At 47.5% G+C, this 20,763-nt stretch overlaps 1 protein-coding gene and 1 long non-coding RNA gene across 2 annotated transcripts in view; one reads left to right on the forward strand and one right to left on the reverse strand.

The window, feature by feature from the left end:
- Positions 1 to 3,763, reverse strand: part of RETREG1 (reticulophagy regulator 1) — a 125,940-nt gene extending 122,177 nt beyond the window's left edge. Inside the window, exon 1 of the mRNA XM_059916138.1 lies at positions 3,359 to 3,763. Coding sequence (XP_059772121.1) covers positions 3,359 to 3,684 — 326 coding nt within the window. The 5' untranslated portion in view covers positions 3,685 to 3,763. The remainder of the gene's footprint in view (positions 1 to 3,358) is intronic.
- Positions 3,764 to 3,918: 155 nt separating this feature from the next.
- LOC132362137 (uncharacterized) lies at positions 3,919 to 19,300 on the forward strand. The gene is made up of 3 exons (XR_009502224.1): positions 3,919 to 4,440; positions 16,880 to 16,988; positions 17,627 to 19,300. It is a non-coding gene; the product is annotated as an uncharacterized LOC132362137 (long non-coding RNA).
- The last annotated feature ends 1,463 nt before the right edge of the window (positions 19,301 to 20,763 follow it).

A 20,763-nucleotide genomic window follows, 5' to 3' on the forward strand; every position in this document is an offset into this window, starting at 1 on the left:
ACAACATTTTAATAAAATTAATAAATGGGTCAGAAATTCCAATTAACAAGTATTTCAAATTTAAAAGGCAGGACTGTCATGTTTCTGTCCAAGAAAATATACAAATGGAATGTAAATTCTCCAAACAGGAGAAGAAATAAAACAGATAAACAGGAAGCTATAATTAGACTGAATGCCTGGCCATTGTTTGCCTCGTCATTAGACTTATTAAAAAAATATATGGATGAAAAACATCACTCCCGAATAATATCAAATATGCCTTTCAATTATTGTATGCAAAAATCATTATTTTCAATAGATATTAAGAATACATCACAGAAAAAATGTTTGCCACTCATGTTACAGAAATTAGGCTAAAGTTCTTAATATGAAAAGAGCTCCTGGGACTTCCCTGGTGGCGCAGTGGTTAAGAATCCGCCTGCCAATGCAGGGGACACGGGTTCGAGCCCTGGTCCGGGAAGATCCCACATGCCGCGGAGCAACTAATCCCGTGGCCACAGCTACTGAAGCCCACGCACCTAGAGCCCGTGCTCTGCAACAAGAGAAGCCACCGCAATGAGAAGCCCGTGCGCCACAACGAAGAGTAGCCCCCGCACGCAGCAACAAAGACCCAACGAAGCCATAAATAAATAAATAAATTTATTTTTTTTTTTAAAAAGAGCTCCTACAAATCAACAGGAAAAAGCCCAATGGCTCAATTAAAAATATGGGCAAAAGTTATTTGTAAACAGGTAACGCAAAGAAAAGATAATTATAATGGCTCTTGAATGTGAGAAAAAAATGCTCAGTCTCAGAGAAATGCAAATTAAAACCATATTGCGATAGCCTTTTTCACCTATCAGATCTGCAAATCAAAAAGTTTAATAAAATGCTGTTAGGCAAGGGTATATAAAGAAACAGGCAGTCACACGCACTGCTGGTTTGAGTATAAATTGGTAGAACTCCAGGGAAGTGCAATAATAACAGTGATAGCCATCAAAACTACAAGTGCACATCCCCTCTGACGCAACAATTCCACTTCTGGCAATTCATCCTACAGCAATACTTGCTTATATGCAAAATAATGCATGTTTAGGCCATTAGCTATAATGCTGTCACAGCAAAAGTTGGAAACAATCTTAGTCCATCAGTAGGAGACAGGTTAATCCGTGACATCCATATAGTGGAATTCTGTGCAGCTGGAAAAGAACAAGGAAGTGATCGCCAAAGTACATTAAGAAGAAAAATAGTCCAGATAGTATTCCACAATTTGCGTAGAATATTTTGTATTTGCTGAAATATGCACTGTCTAGAAAGATACACAGGAAACTCGTAACATTGGTTGCTTCTGGTAAGAAAGTGGGTAGCCAGAGACAGGCATGGGAAAAAGATTTACAGAGTGTTTAACCTTTTGTACCTTTAAACTTTTGAACTCTGAGGCTATTGGCTATTTTTTTTAATAAATAAAATTTAAAATTAAGAAAGAGGATTTCACCTCATTGGTAAAATGAGGGAGACCCAGCCCTAAGACTATGGGACTGTTGCCCAATCTAGCATCAGACACTATATTGTCCTTCTTTTGAGTGCCCACCGTAACTTCATAACAGGTTGCAGAACTACGGAATATACTCTAGAAACACTGATAGCTAAGAGACCCAAAGTGCGGTTAATTCACGTTCGGGAGTCTAATAAGAAAGAGCTCGGGCTTCCCTGGTGGCGCAGTGGTTAAGAATCCACCTGTCAATGCAGGGGACACGGGCTCGAGCCCTGGTCTGGGAAGATCCCACATGCCGCAGAGCAACTAAGCCCGTGCACCACAACTACTGAGCCTGCGCTCTAGAGCCCATGAGCCACAACTACTGAGCCCGCGCACCACAACTACTGAAGCCCACGTGCCTAGAGCCCGTGCTCCACAACAAGAGAAGCCACCGCAATGAGAAGCCCGTGCACCACATCGAAGAGTAGCCCCCGCTCGCCGCAACTAGAGAAAGGCCGCGTGCAGCAACGAAGACCCAACACAGCCAAAAAAATAAATAATAAAAAAGAAAGAAAGAAAGGAAGAAACAGCTCATTTCAGGAGAAAAACCAGGACTAGCACAGATCTGCAGAAAAACCTTCAGGTTAAAGGAGCTAACCTAGAAAGTGGCAGGCTGTGTATGTTTCGGTCATTTATTTCCTCACTTTAAGCTTAAGAAATCTATGTCCTGTAACAAGTATCCTCTGCTGAAGCTCTGCTTATTCTGCACTGTGTGGGTCATGCTTGTTATGAGGACACAGGTGCAGACAAAGAAGGTTTTTCTCCACCCTCCATCAGACTGGTAACAGACGACAGGGCACGTCCTTCAGTGAAGGAGCCACACACTTCCCTGTGTTTAGGGGTGAAGGGTGCTTTTTATTTATTTATTTATTTTTAGAAATTCACGTTCTTTTATTTATTTATTTATGACTGTGTTGAGTCTTCGTTTCTGTGCGAGGGCTTTCTCTAGTTGTGGCAAGTGGGGGCCACTCTTCATCGCGGTGCGCGGGCCTCTCACCATCGCGGCCTCTCTTGTTGCGGAGCACAGGCTCCAGACGCGCAGGCTCAGTAATTGTGGCTCACGGGCCTAGTTGCTCCGCGGCATGTGGGATCTTCCCAGACCAGGGCTCGAACCCGTGTCCCCTGCATTGGCAGGCAGATTCTCAACCACTGCGCCACCAGGGAAGCCCAAGGGTGCTTTTTGAAGAGACAAACCTGTTGATCAGGGGCTTTTCACAGAACATTCCTGTGTATTCTCTCTGTTCTTCAGCTAAAAATACCACTGTTTTCCACACTGCACACCTGCGGGGCACGGTGATGTACCTAATCCACCTGTTTGCCGCCTGTTTTCTCATCAAGGAGTAAAGACGGTAAACCCAACCCTCCAGGGAACGGAAAAACAAATCATTCAGTGCCCATCTCAGGTGGCTGATGGAGACAGGCTCAGTCTTGCGCGTGTAGCTAAGCTGGTCCAGATAGGCCCGCTCTGGGTGCAAGAACGAATGCACGTTCAAGTGTTTGTGGTCTGGCAGGCTTTGGGCGAGCAGGTCGAGACCTGCGAGTTTCGGAAAGCGAAGGCCAAGCGCACTCCGGGCACACCTGTCGGTCCAGGTGCGTGGGGGTGAGCCCACCACCTCTCCCGCGAGGCTGCATACACACACGGAGGATGACAACTGTTTACAGGGAGTGTGTGTCTACCTGTTTGAGAAAGGTGGCCGAGAAAGTGGGCCAGGGCTGACACCTTCCTCCGCGGGGTCCGGCGTGCACCCCCCCGCCCCGGCCCTGGGCGCGCCCTCCGCCCGCCCCCGAGCGCCCCAAGGTCACCTGCCCTCCCCGGCGTCCCCACGCACCCCGAGCTCTCACCAGAACAGCAGGTTGGCCCCGACGAAGGCGAGCAGGCCGCGCAGCGGCCTCTTCCAGCCCAGGAGCTCGTCGGCGCGGCAGCTCAGCCACAGCGCGGGCTCCCCCAGCAGCCAGGTCACCGCGGCGGCCACCCCGCCGGCGGCCTCCTCCCCCTGCCGGCCCGCGCCCGCCGCCGCCCCTTCCTCCTGCGCTCCCCCCTCCTGCTCCTCGCGGGGAGCCCGGGGCGGCGGCGGCGGCGGCGGCGGCGGCGGCGGGGGCGCCTGCTCGGCGGCTGCGGGAGCCGGGCATCCCTGCTCGGCGGGCTCCGGGGGCGCCGGGCTCGCCATCTTCCGCGGCGCTGGCGGGCGGGGACGGGCACAGGCACGCGCGCGGGCGCGCCTAGGTGTCGCGCCGAGAGGGCGGCGGGTCCCGGCGTGGGGCGCGCACCGCGGGGCGCCGGCGGCTGGGTGCCTTGTGACGTCAGCCCCGGCCGCGGCGGGGCGCCTCCCGGGGGAAGTGGGTGCGGCCCAGTTCGCGCGGGGCGGGGCGGGGCGGGGCGGTGTCCCGGGGGTAGCGGGGGCCCCGCCCGGGACCGAGGGAGCGTGACCGCCTTTTCCCTTCCAGCTGCGGGGGACGGCGCAGTAGAGGACCGCCGCCCGGCCACTTATATAAAAGGGAGTCAGGGCCACGGGCGGAATCAACTGGAATCCTCACTTTCTCAAGCCAGGGCCACCGATCGCCCAGCCCGCAGCCTTACCGGGCGTGACGGGCGCCCCTCCCCCGGCAGCGCATTTCCGCCGCCAGTGACCCGACGCCCCCCGCCCCCCTCGCAGGCCCAGTGCCCTTGCAGGGACAGATTGCACACCCATAGCACAGGTCTTTAGTACTCTGCGAATAACGTGATGATATAAAGGTTGGATTGAGAAAGGAAGGAAAAAAAAAAAACCATTTTGGGTCAGTTCACGAGCGTCTGGCCCTCTGGCTTCACAAGTCAGGAAAGCCAGGCCGCAGTGCTGGGGAAGGGGTCTGGGGGCTTCCTCTCCGACCTGCGGGCAGCGTCATCGGGCTCAAGAACGCACGCTGCTGGTCCGTGGGAGGCACAGGTGAGCGGGGAGCTGAGAAGCAGGACCCCTTGCGTGTGTCACACAGGTTTGGGCAGCCTTGACTGCGGTCATTCAGAGTCACTCTGGTCACAACAGGTATCAGGACGGGTAATGCGCTGTGAGGGCGTGACAGGGAGTCCTGAGACCTTCCTTCCGGGGCCTCACTGGCTCTGGTGCTTCCGGGTGAGTGGGGGCGGGGGGGGGGGGGGAGGGAAGAAAGGTAAATGTTTATGCTCCCTTTTCACTATTTGCATTTTTTTAAAGGTTCTGTTCTTTAATCCCCGTTGCCACTTTTCTCTAGAATAAAATGTCCCTTCCCCATCCAGAGCGTTCTACCTGTGATGAATCAGAGCATCTTACATCCTCTTGGAGTTCACTACTGGCAACCAGCCTTCTTTCATAGGATGGATGGGGCTCATTCCCAGAGCAATTAAAGCCTGTTGTTTCCAGGGAGCCTCTGGAGAATGTTCTATAGTGTTCCTCTGGGGGTCATGATGTATGTTTATACCTCTGTGTACACATATGTAGCAATTCACTGATCAGTACATTGCAGATGTGTGCACTTTCCTGTATGTAGGTTATACCTCAAGAGGGTGTATTCCTAGTTCACTCAGAGGTTTATTGAGCACCTACTATGTGCCCAACATATTGCTCAGCTCTGTGGATAGGGCTTCCACACATAGGAAGTTCACAGTCCTAGGACAGGCCGGTGACAATCGTGATAACTGCTGTGACAGAAATAATCACTCAGGGCTAAGAGTCCTTACTTAAATCGTGCGTCCAAAATTAGAGACAGGGAGGAGGAGGCAGGTTTCAAGGGGCGTTTTGGAATAGACGGCATCTGCCCTGAACTGTAAGGAAGTAAAGTGGAGGTTGGGAAGGGGAGGCAGTCATTTCTGTCCGGAAATCAACACGAGTGAAGTTACGGACTTGCAGGTGGAGGTCACGGTTCCTTATGTATATTTGCAGGAGATCACCAAGGCCTCGACTGATCCACTAGTAGAGGGAAGTTTGGTTTTTGACCTGCCGGCAACGCAGAGTCTCACGTTTCTGACTTGTCTTTGAAAAGAATCGCGACAACCCGGTAGAGAGTGGCCAGGGAGGCATGAAACAGCAATGTGGAAACAATCCCGGTATTTTTTTTCCACAAAAGAAAGACCATCTTTCCCCGGGTGTTGTCCCCTCTCTTGGTCCTAGTGCAGGAACTTTTGAAAGATAAAGGATGCTTTATTGTGTCACCTGGCCTTTGCTTAGCACTGGATACAGCCCAGGGGTTGCGATATTTGGAGATTCGTCTCTAGACTCCACAGCTGGAGGGAAGAATTGCAGGGCAGAGGAGGTGAGGAACCCGATATCCCCATTGTCCAAAACAGCATGATATGCTTTCAGAAACACGTCTGCAAGATTCTACACGTTCCTCCTTCTCCCCAGAATTCTAATTATTGTTGTCAGGATAGGTTGAGATAGTAAAAGCTGTTGACAACCAAGACGCATAAAAGCTCAACTTCAGTTGCTACATGTGGTTTGCAGCACTTCTCTCCATTTAATGATAAAGCTCCCTACTCACAGCTCTGTGAAATCTTTTCCTTCTCTCTTAAAGTAAAATGCTACCCAACACTGTTTTGCACAAAAAAACTGGACTGATTGCTCTGTCTTTTTCACCTCTGACCTCTAATCTACCAGCAGATGATGTCACAGGAGTAGACACTGGCCTAGACACATAAATGGGTGCTACTGTGTGTTTTTTCTTTGTCTAATTATCTTTGTGATGTGTGAATAATGTATTCAGTGCTAAGACTACGTAAAAATAATGCTAATGATGCTTAAAATAAACGTTGTCCCCTCATTTCAACAACATGTCACGTTTAAAACCCCTGTGGGTAACCTTACCGTTTAAGAGTCTCTTCTGAATTTTGCATCTCTGTGTCCTGGGGACAGAGTGATTAACACTAATGAGCTAGATGATTTGAAAATATAGATCCGAGGAAAACAAGGAAAATGGGTATGTGTCAGAGGGGAAAAAAAAAAGGAGAGAGAGAGAGAGAGAAATAGTTATAGCCACTGAATCTAAGCGACAGTTCAGAAAATAACAGCTCAGGCAAAGAAAAGCAAAATGCACACAGGAACTCTTGAAAGAGGCCACTCGCTTTTCTCTTCCAAAAGTAGCTAGAAAGCTTGCAATAGGAGAGAAAAACAATGAATAATTAATTCCCACTCTAGGAGGTCACATAGGCAACACCAAGCTAAGCCCTGAACGAGAGGGAAATGCCCCAGTATTGGTTTCTTTTTTTCCCTAAAATGTTTCATATTAGACTCCTACAGGAGGTCCTTAAATGAAGGAGCCGTACCTCCATGTTGTATTGTATTAGTCCTGCAGACAGATTTTTGTGTGCTGATAATTTTGTTAAAGCAATTCTACCCTCCTATTCTTACCATATCCTCTAGTCTGTATTCCTAACTTTCCCTAATTTTTTTGCCACTGAGTCAGGAGAACCTAATAGTTCAATCTAAGCAGAGAGAAATAGGAACATCACGCAACAACAGAGGGATTGGAAAGGAAGAGTGTGCCTGGTTTCCAAGGCCCAGCTCACAAAAGGAATTAGCTATTTCTGTTTTGGGTTGACTGTTGCGCTTTTTAGAATTGGAATATCCAACCCAGAATAATCTGTGTTTGATAAGCATTCTGTAAGGGAGGTGCTAACCAGAAATGAACCGCAAGATGGTGGCCAGCCATACCCAGTTGGGGTACTCAGTTTTACGTGTTATTCCCTAATAATATACAGAAGAGCTTTATCAAGTCTTCAGGAAGGTTAATTTAAGGGACCTGAGGTCACACTACAAGAATACATCCCGAAAAGGTACTATTTATCTACCCACAGGCATACACGTCAGCACACACACACGTGATCAGCAAGGATGGTTTCAGAACATTGACTTCCAACCCCTTCCCACCTGCCTAGCGGTTACATTCAACTCGGCAGACTGGCCCACCATTCCGGTCCTGTTGGAGGAGGTCACCGAGAGGACGTGACCGCTAACTGAGCCTCAAGCTGGACCCAGGCGACTGGAGGCGCCTCACTCCCTCCCCTGTCCTTGGAAGATATGTTCTGCCCGCCGTTCCCACAAGCGGAGCTGTTCCAAGGATGCAGTCGTGAGAGAGCAGTGTGGTGTTGAGACCGTCTGGACGGTCAATGTAACTGAACCCCGTTACGGCCTCTGTATAAACTCTTCGGATTCTGGCGGGCAGGTGCGGAAGTCTACCGTCTCCCCGATGGGGCTGCTGAGGAGTGTGAGCTTTGGGGCCTTAGGTGGGCCTTCAGCAGGAGCGTAAAGTGGCCTGGTTGTGTTTCAGAAAAGTATCTGGGGCAATGGATCCCATGGAGCGTGGCAGAGACACTGGAACAGACTTTCTCCTTGTCCTTCACTAGGATAGGGGAGGGAGGAGGGGCAGGTTTGGGACATCTCCGGAAATGCCAGTTGGGCGGGTGGGCACAGGGGTCTGCAGCTCAGAGCGCAGCAGGGGTCCTGGACAGGATCCAGGTGGAGGGAGTGGCCTGTACAAGAGCTTGCCAGAGGGCAGGCCGGGATGAGTTCAGAGGCCAGACCAGATGGACTGCGGGGGTCAGAGAATGTGATGAGACTTGCGGACAAACAGATCAGACGGAGGGGAGTTCTGAGTATCAGTTGCCAAGTTTAGACACAATTCTGTGAGCAGTGGAGGATTCCTGAAATTGGTGGATTTTCTTTTTTATCGTCGTTTCTTTGTTTTTACCAAGGAAGTGATAGACTCAAAATTCCAGTCTCCTGAGGCCCCAGCTTGATGTCCATCATCAAAGCAAAACTGCGATGTACTCGTCTCTAAATGCAGGTCTCCAAATCAGGCCTTCAGTCTCCAGGGGTATTCTCTAAGCTAAAATTAGACTAGTGGAATGTACTGGAATCGCTACAAGCGTTACATCCCACAGACATCCCTTCAGAGTCTGTATTTGGCTTGTCACCTGTTACTAATTTTAGTTCATTAGAAATCAGGCACAAAACCTGGTGACATTTTAGGCTGGGATGGTGGCCCAGGCCCTGTTGAGATCATGCAGTCAGGCTGTGTCACGTGCATCCTCTTAGACCCGTGCATAAATGGGCACAGCCAGGGCTGTTCATGGGCACGCTTAAGCTTTACAGGACTCAAGTGCCTTCTGAGCCATCAAAGGAATTTGGAGATTATATTTAATGTAGTTCACAGTATATAGTACATTTGCTTGGAGGCCAATTTATTGTAAATTGATGGTTTCTGTCTACCCCATTGCGCTCTGCTGTCCCACCCCTGCCCTAAACCAGGCCCCCCAGAACAGCCTTGGGAGCTTCCTCTGGGTTGCAGGGACAAGGGCCTGGCTGGGACTGAAGGCCTTTCTCCTTTCTCCAGGGAGAAGATGCACATGAACTCAGGGTCCCACAGGCTCAGTGGCCTCAAGCTCCCCAGGTGCTGGGCCGCTGGATTTCCCAAACTCTGCCCACCACTGACATCCAGTGCACCTATAGACCGTTTTTTCTCCCACTGTTGAGGTAGTTCTTGCTCTTGCCCTATAAGGAAGGGAGGTGACAGAGTTGGAGGGAAGAGACTCCTTCTTCGGGAATGTCTGCCCCGGTGGGTCCGTGTTCCTTATGAGTTAAGCCTGTTTCTTAACCCATCCTGTGTGGGGCTGTCTGATTCCTCACAAGCCCTGTTGGGGAGGACAGGGGGAGATCACAAAGACAACCACCACCCTGGCACAAGAAGGAGCTTTTACAACTGCCCTGGAAACCACAGTACCCCACAGTCCCCAGGGCAAGAAATACCTGAGTGAGTTTTGATTCTGGTCACTCCTCCTTTCTCTGTGTGGAGCAACCATATATCGGGTTTGCCCACGACAGTCCTGGCTTATGCCTATTGTCTGGCGTGGTTATTTTTTTTAATAAATTTATTTATTTATTTTGGGCTGCGTTGGGTCTTTGTTGCTGCGCGCGGGCTTTCTCTAGTTGCGATGAGTGGGGGCTACTCTTCGTTGCGGTGCGCAGGCTTCTCCTTGCGGTGGCTTCTCTTGCTGCGGAGCACGGGCTCTAGGTGCGCAGGCTTCAGTAGTTGTGGCTCACGGGCTTCAGTAGTTGTGGCTCACGGGCCTAGTTGCTCCGCGCCATGTGGGATCTTCCCGGAGCAGGGCTCGAACCCGTGTCCCGTGCACTGGCAGGCGGATTCTTAACCACTGCGCCACCAGGGAAGGCCCTGGCGTGGTTATTAATAGCACTTCGTTTTCTTTCTCAAAGGTGTCGGGTTTGGATGATAAATTATATAGGCTCCCCATCCATCTCTCATCCGTCACTAGCCGCTGAGAACGCTTCTTCTCAAAACAGAGCCACCTTCCCTGTCCAAGCTTCGTCACTTGCTGTCTAAATTGCAGTAGCCCCGTGCTTCCTTCTCTTCCGATGCATACCATACACGTATCCTCTAAAACGCAGCTCTCAACATGGGACACCCACCCACATGCTTCCAACGATGTCCCGTCACCTAGAACCGCTAAATCAAAATAATCACAAGCCACCTTCTAAAGTCCTGGGTCATCTCTAAAAGTCGTATTTCTTTTTAGGCAGATTAGCTGCTCGCTAATCTGAATACTTGACTGTAGTCAGATTAACTCTTCACCAGTCAGATTAACTCTTCACCGAGTCCACACTCCAAGCAAGCGCTCACATTCATGCCTTTGCTGACACGACGGTTAAACTTCTTCCCGTCTTCTCCAGCCCTAGCTTCTCTCTCTGCAGCTCAGCCCGCTCCGTGTCCGGAAATCCTTCCTCAAGTGCAAGGAGCATGGGTTTCACATTCATGAAGATCTGAATTTGATTGTAGATCCTAGTGTCCAGGCACTAACCATTATGTTTTATTGACCCTAAAACACACTCCCCCCACCCCCGCATTTTAACATACCTGGGAATGAAATATGCCTTAAAATCTACAGCACCTTAGCATCAGTAAAATATAGTAGCTCTCTGGCTTTGTGTTCTAACACAGACTCTCCAAGTCTTGGTTTCCTCATCTTTTAAAACAGGAATAATACCTGAGTCTCAAGACTGTTGTGGAAATGACTTCAGATAACTATAGTCGAGACCCGGGGTGGGGATATCTCCGTGGGAATCTGGATACTATGTCCAGCCATTTCGTAATCATCACCCAGTATCTCACGGGAAGATGTACCACGTGCAAACATTGCAGTTGCAACAGAGACCAAAGTTTGTGTACTAATAGAATTTCACAGAATCCTCTGCAGTGTGCTGAATCAGAAAGTAGTCTCACCCACAGGGGTGGCTTAACCACAACATTCCCCTGAGAACTCTGTTCAGAGGAAATAAGGGGGACCTTTCTCCAGGGGTAATTGGTCAAGTGGCTTTTAGTTGGAAAGATGTCATTTGCTTGGAGAAAACTACAAAAGCAGCTTTGTCCTTAATTTATTCCTAAGTAGAAAATCTTCAAAAACTGATTTTATGTAAAAAAAAATCCCCAGGTAGGTAAGTATTGGGTCCCAGGTGGATGTTTTGATAATGTTCACTTGGATAATGTCCATTGCCCTCCCTTGTGAGAGATCCTCCCCTTTCTGTACACAAGTTTGCCCACTCTGAGAAGCCTGGCAGGCAGCCACTGTGGGATACAACTAGCTGACTGGCAAGGGAATCTTTCCTTCTGTGTCCTTGGGCTGCAACCTCAGGTGAGAAGCCCATCCTTTGCAGAAGAGCCCCAAGTACAGATCATCAAGGGTTGTGGTGTAGGATTTAATTGGAGCCATCATTAACTATGAGATCATGATCTGATATTCTAGCTCTGCCCACAGGAAGAGCCTGAATCAATAATACCCCATGGCAATAAGCTCACTTAGGGACCAGGTGTTGGTTTCTAACTATTTTCTACCAAAAAGAACCAAGGCTCCTTAGAGAATTGGCTGATAGTAGGTCTGAGTCAGGAACGTGTTGCATGCTGGAAAGCAAAGACATGTTCAAAGACAATTTAATAGTTCATATCAAAAGGACACAGAAGCCAGCTTGAAAGGGATTCCACTGACCAAATCTGGGAAACTTTAAGGATCAAAAAGAATAGGGACTTCCCTGGTGGCGCAATGGTTAAGAATCCGCCTGCCAACACAGGGGACACAGGTTCGAGCCCTGCTCCAGGAAGATCCCACATGCCACGGAGCAACTAAGCCCATGCACCACAACTACTGAGCCTGCGCTCTAGAGCCCGCGAGCCGCAACTACTGAGCCTGTGCTCTAGAGCCTGGGAGCCACAACTGCTGAGCCCGTGTGCCACAACTACTGAAGCCCGTGAGCCTAGATCCCATGCTCCTCAACAAGAGAAGCCACCGCAATGAGAAGCCCACACACTGCAACGAAGAGTAGCCCCCGCTAGCCACAAGTAGAGAAAGCCCACGCACAGCGACTAAGACCCAACGCAGCCAAAAATAAAATAAATAAATTTAACAACAAAAAAAACAGAGGAAGAGCTTGAGGAGAATAAAGAAATATAACCACCAAGTCAATGTGTGAAAATTGATTGGATTCTGGGTCCAAAAAAATAGGTATCAAGGACATTTGGAGGGAAAATTAGGGTAATTTGAGTCCAGACTGCATAGTAGGTGATCTTGTTGAATTAATACTGCTTTTCTTAGGTATGGTAATGGTGTTGTGGTGGTGTGAGAGAATGTCCTCCTTCTGAGTGATGCAATATGCATCATTTAGGGGTGAAATGCCAGAAGAGCAGCCATCTGCTTTCAGCAAAAAGGAAGTGTGTATATATATATATAGAAAGAGATATAAATACAGAGATAGAGGAAATGGGTGCAGCAAGATGTTGGTGAATCTATGTGAGGGGTATCTGGGTGTTTGTTGGTCTGTTCTTTCAACTTTCCTTTGGGTTTGGACATTTTCAAACAGATTTTTTTAGAAGACTGTATGAGAGAATAGGAAATAGAGAACGTTTATATTTATATATTTATATATATATATATATATATATATATATATATATATATATTTTTTTTTTTTTTAAACATGGATCTCTTCTAGTTCCTTTTGCCCGAGACTGTGACCTTTGATAATTTCTCCATTCCAAGAACTCTTGCTTGACTTAAAATCACTGTGACAACAGAGCATGGGAATCATAGCAACAGGAAGTGAAATAGTTCTGTTTTCTCCAGAGAACTGTAGCTTATCTATGTAATTCAATCTTCTTATATTGAACATCAAATGTATACAAGATCCTATGAGAGGTACCGTGAGTGATACAAAGATAAACAACAACGTGGTTTCTGCCTTCAAAGGGCTTAAAATCTAACACATAAACAGGGACTCAACATGTTTTGAGTGGTTATTATGAGCTAAACAAAGACTAGGACTAGGGATCTAATTATGAATAAGACACAGTCCCTGCCATCAAAGAGCCCCTTGTCTTTTGAGAAATACAGACACATACATTAATGCCAATATAATAAAACAAGATTTATGAAAAGATCTTTATCATTGTCTGAAAATTATGCCCAAGCATCCAGGGACAGCTTCAGAACAAAGAGTAGCTCTGAGCTAGGATGCGAAGAGGAGGTCAGAATGTTTTCAAAACAGATTGGTAGGCATTCCAAGAAAATGGAACAAAATGTACAAAAGCACGAAGGTGTGAAGAGATCATGACATGTTTGGGGATCCACAGGTAGTTAAATATAGCTAGAATTTGGGGTATTTATTGAGGGGTAAGAGAGATGGAGCTGGGAGTCAAGCTAGTTGATCAAGAGATTTCATGTTACACTGAGGAGCTTGAGTTGCATCCTGTAGGTGATGGGGAAGCTTTGGTGGTAAGTGACGTGATCTGATTCTTATCTTAGAAGGATAACCCTGGTGGTGAAGTGGCAGGTGAATTGGGAGAAGGTGAGGGAGAGAGACTGGTTAATGGACTTTTGTAATAGCCCAGGCGAGAGATGCTGAGAGCCTAAACCGAGACAGGGGAGGTGGAGACAGAGAAAGGGTAGGTGCAGGAGACATGTAATACACAGCATTAATCGGCTCTGGTGACTGAATGAATGTTGGGAAGTGAGGGAGAGGAGGAGGTCCAAGATAACCCCTGTATTAGGGTTCTCCAGTGAAACAGAACCAACAGAATGTCTGTGTGTGTGTGTGTATGGGGACAACGGGGAGGGGGATTTAAGGAATTGGCTCATGCAATTGTGGACACAGGGAAGTCTGAAGCCTGCAGGGTAGTCTAGGAGGCTGGGAATTCCCACAGGAGCTGATGTTCAGTCTTGAATCTGCAGGCAGTCTGGAGACAGAATTCTGTCCTCCTTAGGGGATTTCAGGCTTTTCTCTTAAGGCCTTCAACTGATTGGATGAGGCCCACCCACATTATGGAGGGCAATCTGCTTTACTCAAAGTCTACTGATTTAAATGTGAATCACGCCTAAAAAAATAACTTCACAGCACCATCTAGAGGTATTTGATAAAACAACTGGGCACCAAAGCCTGGCCAAGTTGACACATAAAATTAACCATCATCCCAGCCCCTTAAAAGACTGGTTATATTTTTGTGCCATTACTAAATTACAGAATAGAGGAGAAAGGCTGGAGACAAATTTGAGGAGAAAAATAACATCAGTTTGGAAAATGTTGAATTTCAGTTGGTCATGTTGTGTGGTCAATTGGAACAGATGCACAGGGACAGATCTTTCCAATGGGACAAATTTAGAGATCTTACTGGAAGCCATAGGACCAGATGAGGCTAGACCACGAGAGACTGTTCATTCATTCAACAATAGATGTCTCCTGGGTGCCTCTATGGGCCAGACAGACAGGGGGACCATAGTGTACCCAAGATAAAATTCCTATCCTCACAGAGCTTAAATTTTAGAAGGGTTGGCAGGCAATGAGCAAATCTTCACATAGATATATAATTTCAAATAGTGATAGGTATAATTTACTGCTGCCTAACAAACCATCCCGAAACTTGGTGGCCTCAAACAGCTTTTATTTGCTCATGATTCCATGGGTTGGCACCTGGGGAGAGACCAGCTGGAGCAGCACGTCTGAGATCCATGCCATGGTGTTGGGTTCACTTATGCTTTTGCCATCAGTTGACAGATGCTGCACGGCATTTGGCTGGGGCGGTCAGCTGATGTGTCTCAGTTGTCCCCCTGTGGCCTCTCCAGCAGGCTAGTTCAGGCTCCTCACTTGGCAGTTGGGGTTCCATGAGGGCAATCTCCTATTGTTCAAGCACTTATCAGGCCTCTGCTTGGGTCACCCTTTCTAACGTCCCAATGGCCAAGGCAAATCATATGGCTAAGCCCCGAATCGTCATGGGAGGGGACAACATGAGAGCATGGAATTCATTAGGAAGTGACCATTAGCCTAACAATCTAACCTGTGCTAAGTGCAGTGAAGAAAATCAGAACAGGGTAAAAAGAGAGAGAATTAACTCAGAAGAGGGGGCTTTAACGGACAGGGTCGTCAGGGAAGTGACTTTTGAGCGGAGACCTAAATGAAGTAAGACATCTAGTCATGTGAAGTTCTGGAGGCAGGGGCATGCCGGATGGAGGGAACAGCAAGTGCAAAGATCCTGAAGCTAGAACCAGCTTGACATGCTCAAGAAACAGGGAGAGCAGAGTGCATCTGGGCGATGAACAATTATTAGTTACTGCTACGAGGCCAGGTTTTGCTTCCTCACAGATTTTTGGCCATGTTCTGAATTATTGAGTTTGCCAAACAAGTACCATATGGATAACTTATTATTATAGATAATCTCATTTATTAAGTTTTAATTATATAGTTCTCCTTGAAAAAATTAACCCTTTCCTAAATATCTTGTGTATCTTCAGACATACAGTTGTATATTCTGATTTCAGTTCACTTGAAATTAGTTCAAAAAACAGGATTTCAAGGAAGAATGAATGTTAAATCACACACAACATGCACTGAGGCCAAGCTATTCTGACCTGGCAATGAGACCACATCTGGCACAGCAATTGGGATGATGCTTGGTTGACTTGGTTTCCACAGGGTCCAGACTTGTGCATTAAAAGGCAACATGATGGGGGCCTCACCCTGAATCCTCTAGTTCTTTAGGGGTGACATTGATGTCTGCCATTTTCCCCGGGACGCCATGTCAGTGTCGACTTGCTATCCTGGTCATGGAGGGATTCATTTCAGAGAATTCTCCTTGGCCCTCTGCACTCTGGTAGTCTTCCCCTAAGCCAAGGAACCAGTGTGAAGTTGTACAACTACCAAGCATTTGGGGTCTTGGGAAATGACCACCAGCTGGGGCCACAGACACAGTGGACCCACTGTAAGTTGGATCTGGGCCAGGTCTCCATGTCTAGGCCAGACCCAATATTCCTGTACTCTATCAGAGGCCTGTGATGGTGATTAGTGTCTCTAGGTATTAATGTCTACTAAGAGACCTTGCCCAGTAGTCATAAGAATGTTTGGGTAACCTTCAGAGTTCAGTCGCCCAAGAAATCCTTTGGAGAAGGCCTAGGAGACCCAGGACCACATACACCTGTGGTTTGCCTCCTGAGGACACAGTCTTTTCTTCAGTCAGTGGAACTGGGTCCAAACACTGGCTCAGGTCTGGAAATTGGGCAAGTGATTATGACTTTTTATTGGGATGGTAGCCTCTTAGCCTTCTTTTTTTAATTAATTAATTAATTAATTAACTTATTTATTTATGGCTGTGTTGGGTCTTCGTTTCTTTGCGAGGGCTTTCCCCAGTTGCGGCAAGCGGGGGCCACTCTTCATCGCGGTGCGCGGGCCTCTCACCATCGCAGCCTCCCTTGTTGCGGAGCACAGGCTCCAGACGCGCAGGCTCAGTAATTGTGGCTCATGGGCCCAGTTGCTCCGCGGCATGTGGGATCTTCCCAGACCAGGGCCCGAACCTGTGTCCCCTGCACCAGCAGGCAGATTCTCAACCACTGCGCCACCAGGGAAGCTCTTAGCCTTCTGATCATACATCCTTGACTTCTTTTCATTGTACAGGTTGAGCAATCTCTCATTGGCTACCCATCTGTCTTGCTCCTGGGGATTCAGTAACTAATCGGATTTTGAGTTAATTCCCTCGAGTGTTCATTTTTGGCTGGGGGAAGAGTTTTCCATATTCGGGGGGGAAGAGTTTTCCATATTCGGGGGGAAAGAGTCTTCACGAATAGTTCTTGTCCGGAGGGGCAGCTGTCCACCAAAGCTTCAGTCTCCCCTTATTGAACATACAGTTGTTACTGAAAGGCCTGGAACTACATTTCTCGGCATCCCCTGCATAGAAGTAATGCTACGTGACTAGATCTTGCTAGAGGATTGTAAGCGGAAGTGATAACACTTCTAGGCCGAGTAGGTTAAGAAGAGGTGTACGTCCTTATCCAATCAACGGCTCCTTCTCTGCCATCTGTTTCTGCCTAAGGTGACCTTGGAAGGCAAATGTGGAAGAAGGCAGAGCCTGCGTCAGCCGGGACCCTGGAATAACCACAGGAGCGGAACCTCCCAACATGATGCCCGTGTTGGACTGTTACGTAAGCAAGAAATCAGCTTCAATAGTGTTAGTCCAAATGTAGGAGTTTGTTTGCTACAGTTACCCTAACACATGCTCTCTATAAATTCTATATCAAATCTAATTAAATAAAATTGTTTCTGCCTCAGTAGATTTTTACCAGATTTGAAGGTATGTTTGTCATGGTCTGACTCAGATACAGATTATGGGACAGTATCAGATTCACTCTGAGAGGCCCAGGGATGTTTTACAGAGCTAGGCAGCTATTCTTCACCATAACTGGAAATGAAGTATAATAAAATGCAATATGAATACAATCAGCATGGACACATCTCCTCTGTCCTCAACTTCTTAATATAAGCCGTCATTTTAAATACCGATCCCTGTATTGTGTTTGTGTCACGGACCTCCTCAGGTGCCCTGGCCTTGCCCATCACCCAGGCTCTCAGCATCGAGCTGGCTGAACAGCCACCCTGCAGGCCCACACTTTTCCACCCCTTGGGGCTGACCGGCTGTGTGTCTGAGGCCTTTGGATCCTCCTGACACAGATTTAGAGGAAGTGCTCCCCGTATAGTGCATGTGTGTTAGTTTCCTATTGCTGCTAGAACAGGTTACCACAAACTCAGTAGTTTAAAACAACACACGTTTATTTTCTTACAGTTCTGGAGGGCAGACATCTGGAATGAGGCTCACAGGGCTAAATCAAGGTGTCGGCAGGGCTGCTTCCTTCTGAGGGCTCCAAGGGAGAATCCACTCCATGCCTCTCCCGGTTTCCAGAGGCTGCTGGCATTCCTTGGCTTGTGACCCCTTGTTTGCATCACTCCGACCTCTTGCTTCCTTCTCATCTGCTACTGCTGAATCTGATCTCCTGCCTCCTCATGACACGTGATTACATTGGACCCACACGGATAACCCAGAAAAATCTCAAAATCCTCAATTTCATCACATCTGCCAAGTCTTTTTTGCTGTACAAGGTAACCGAACAGGTCGTAGGGGTTAGGATGAGGATATCTTTGGGGCCCATTATTCAGCCTGCCACCATGGGGGATGTGGATTCCTACGTGGCTTTTAAAGGCATCAGATTAAAAAAAAAAAAAAAGAAAAAGAAAAAGAAAAAGGGACTTCCCTGGTGGTCCAGTGAGTGACACTCCACACTCCCGATGCAGGGGCCCTGGGTTCGATCCCTGGTCAGGGAACTAAATCCCGCAGGCATGCCGCAACTAAGTCCGCATGCTGCAACTAAAAGATCCCGCGTGCTGCAACTAAGACCCAGTGCAAACAAATTAAATAATAAATAAATAAATATTAAAAAAAGAAAAATGCACCAGATGACATGGAAAGGTGAGGGAGCTGACTCCCCACATAGTGAAATTCAACAAATGGGAACCAAAAGGCAGGACCTAGCCAGGAAGAGACATTTTTTTTTCTTTCCTCTCCCTGGAGGAGTGCTCTGGGGCAGGAATTCCCTGGAGAGCCTGTGCAGCGACATCCCGTGTGGCCACAGAGAGGCTCCTGCCGAGCACCTGGCTGGGTCTCTTGGTGGCTCATGGGAAACGGCAGTGGGCCTGGTGATACGGTCCTTTGCATTGCTTCCCATCCTTCTCTGCCTCACTGCCTTATCCTTGCTGCCCTGGGATTGCACTTCCCAAGCATCAGTAGTTCATCTCTGCCTTGGGCTCTGTTCTCTAGGGAATCTCAGCTGGGGTGTCCCCTCCCCCATTGAAAGTCACCATTTATTCCTTCATTTATTCAAGAAATAATTACTGAGCATCTACTATGTTCAGACACGGATCTAGTTAACAGAGTCACAGTAATAAATACGAAAAGATTTCTGCTCTCATGGAGCTTCCATTCTAACGGGGGAAGACACACAATAGACAATTAAACAAGAAAATATCATTTAGTGGCCAGTGATGCAATAAAGTCTAGGCATCTTATATTTGGTGGTGAAGAAAGGCTTTTCTAGGGGGTTGACACTTAAGCCGAGGCCTGAATGACAAAGAGTCATTTGTGCAGAAGCTGGGGAAGGAGAGGTGACCTTAATGGCAGGTATCAATTTGCCATCTCACATGCATGATTCTAGGTAGCGTGCTCTGGGTGAATAGCAGCAGAAATTTACTTTTAAAAAATTCTTGATTCTACCGAGGCAACAGGAGGCCAGATGGTTTAAAAGACAAAATAAACATTTCAGCAGAGGCTTCCTACTAACCAATAAATGGGACTTTCTTTGTCGTCAAAGGATGTATTTTGTTTCATTTTAGAAATTAGATTTTTCTCTACACTAAGCATCATTTAAGAGGAAGGACCATGAAATTAAAAGTGATGAATCTACCTTCCTCACCTGTATAATAAATTGGGTTATAAACCCATTTCCTCCTATCTATCTCCAACATATTTTTGTTCGTAGGATTAGCTGACATTTGGTGCCTCAGGCATCTTTCTCCCTAAGCTTCTCCACGTTGTCTCTCCAGCATGGTGACTGTCGGGCTCCAAAAGCACATGTTCCGAGAGAGAGGCAAACAAAAGCTGTTGTGTCCATTTTCATGACTTGGCTTTGGAAGTTGAACGCTGTCCCTTCTGTCACATCCTATTTGTTAGAAAGAGAGGAGAATCAGACTCCACCTTCTCACGGGGGGGTTATCAGAGAATTTGTGGATGCGTTTAAAGCCATCATGATTGGTCCTCTGGCCCCAATTATCGACATTTCTCCTTCATGCATTTCTGAAATCCAGCTGAACATATGTTGCCGGTTCCACGATTAGGACTCAGTTCCACTAACCAGGAATCATTCTCCATGGGTTCTTGGGTATACCCTCCGAGTCATCCTTCTTTTTCCATAAATGACGTGGATTAGTGACTGTTATGTGCTTCCCATTTCCCTCTTTTTAAAATTAGTGTCCATAGCTGTTATTGTATGCCCGTCCCATTATTGTATGTAAAGAACAGAAGACTTGTCTGTTTAGTGCACAGATCTTCCAGCAAGCAAGAATTTAATCAGTGAGCTGTACTTGGGACCACACCCACGGAGCCTCATGCACACCAGAGCTTGATTTAGATGACAAGGTCCTGGGCCTCCAGCCTGAACCTGATGCCTCGGTAGATAAGACTTTGATGAGTCTTGAGAGTGAGGGAGTGCGTTTTCGCATGAAGGGTGATTTAAAGCCAGCGGCTGGGAAACGTATTCTGTAGCTTAGCATCCGTTACTAAACGGTAAAAGGAGAGAATGGACAGATGACTGGGGAATGGTTAGCTGTCTCTGCAGCAGGGAGCTTTGTGGAGGAATTAAAATCTAGGTTGTCACCGATGAAGAAAATATGAGCAGGGAGAAAGGTCATCTCAGGCACGAGAAAAATAGGAGCAGACATTTGGAAAAGGGAGTAATATGGGCATGTGACTGTTTACATTAAGAGTGCATGTCTAATTAGAGGAAGCCGGTAGTGGGATGGTGGTAAACTTGGCCACATAGGATGCGTGTGGCCCTACAAAGAAACATAGAGGAAGTATTCGGATTTTAACATAGCTTTGTGATAAGAGCAAGATTTCAGAGTCAGACGAACCCGGGTTTGAATTCTCTGTCCATTGTAGTTTTGTGATTTTTCAGCCAGTGTGGCAGATTACAAAAATAGCCACAATTCTCCAGCCTCTGGTTGAATGACTCTGCAGAACTTCCATTACGCCATGGAGGCTGCTTCCCCATCTCTTGGTTCTGCTCTGGCACTGGGTCTTGCTTTAGCCAATAGAATGTGGCAGAATTAACCACGTGCCTGTTTTAAACCTAAGCCTCAAGAGACTCTGCC

Source organism: Balaenoptera ricei, chromosome 3, assembly GCF_028023285.1.
Source record: "Balaenoptera ricei isolate mBalRic1 chromosome 3, mBalRic1.hap2, whole genome shotgun sequence".
Taxonomy (NCBI): Eukaryota; Metazoa; Chordata; class Mammalia; order Artiodactyla; family Balaenopteridae; genus Balaenoptera; species Balaenoptera ricei.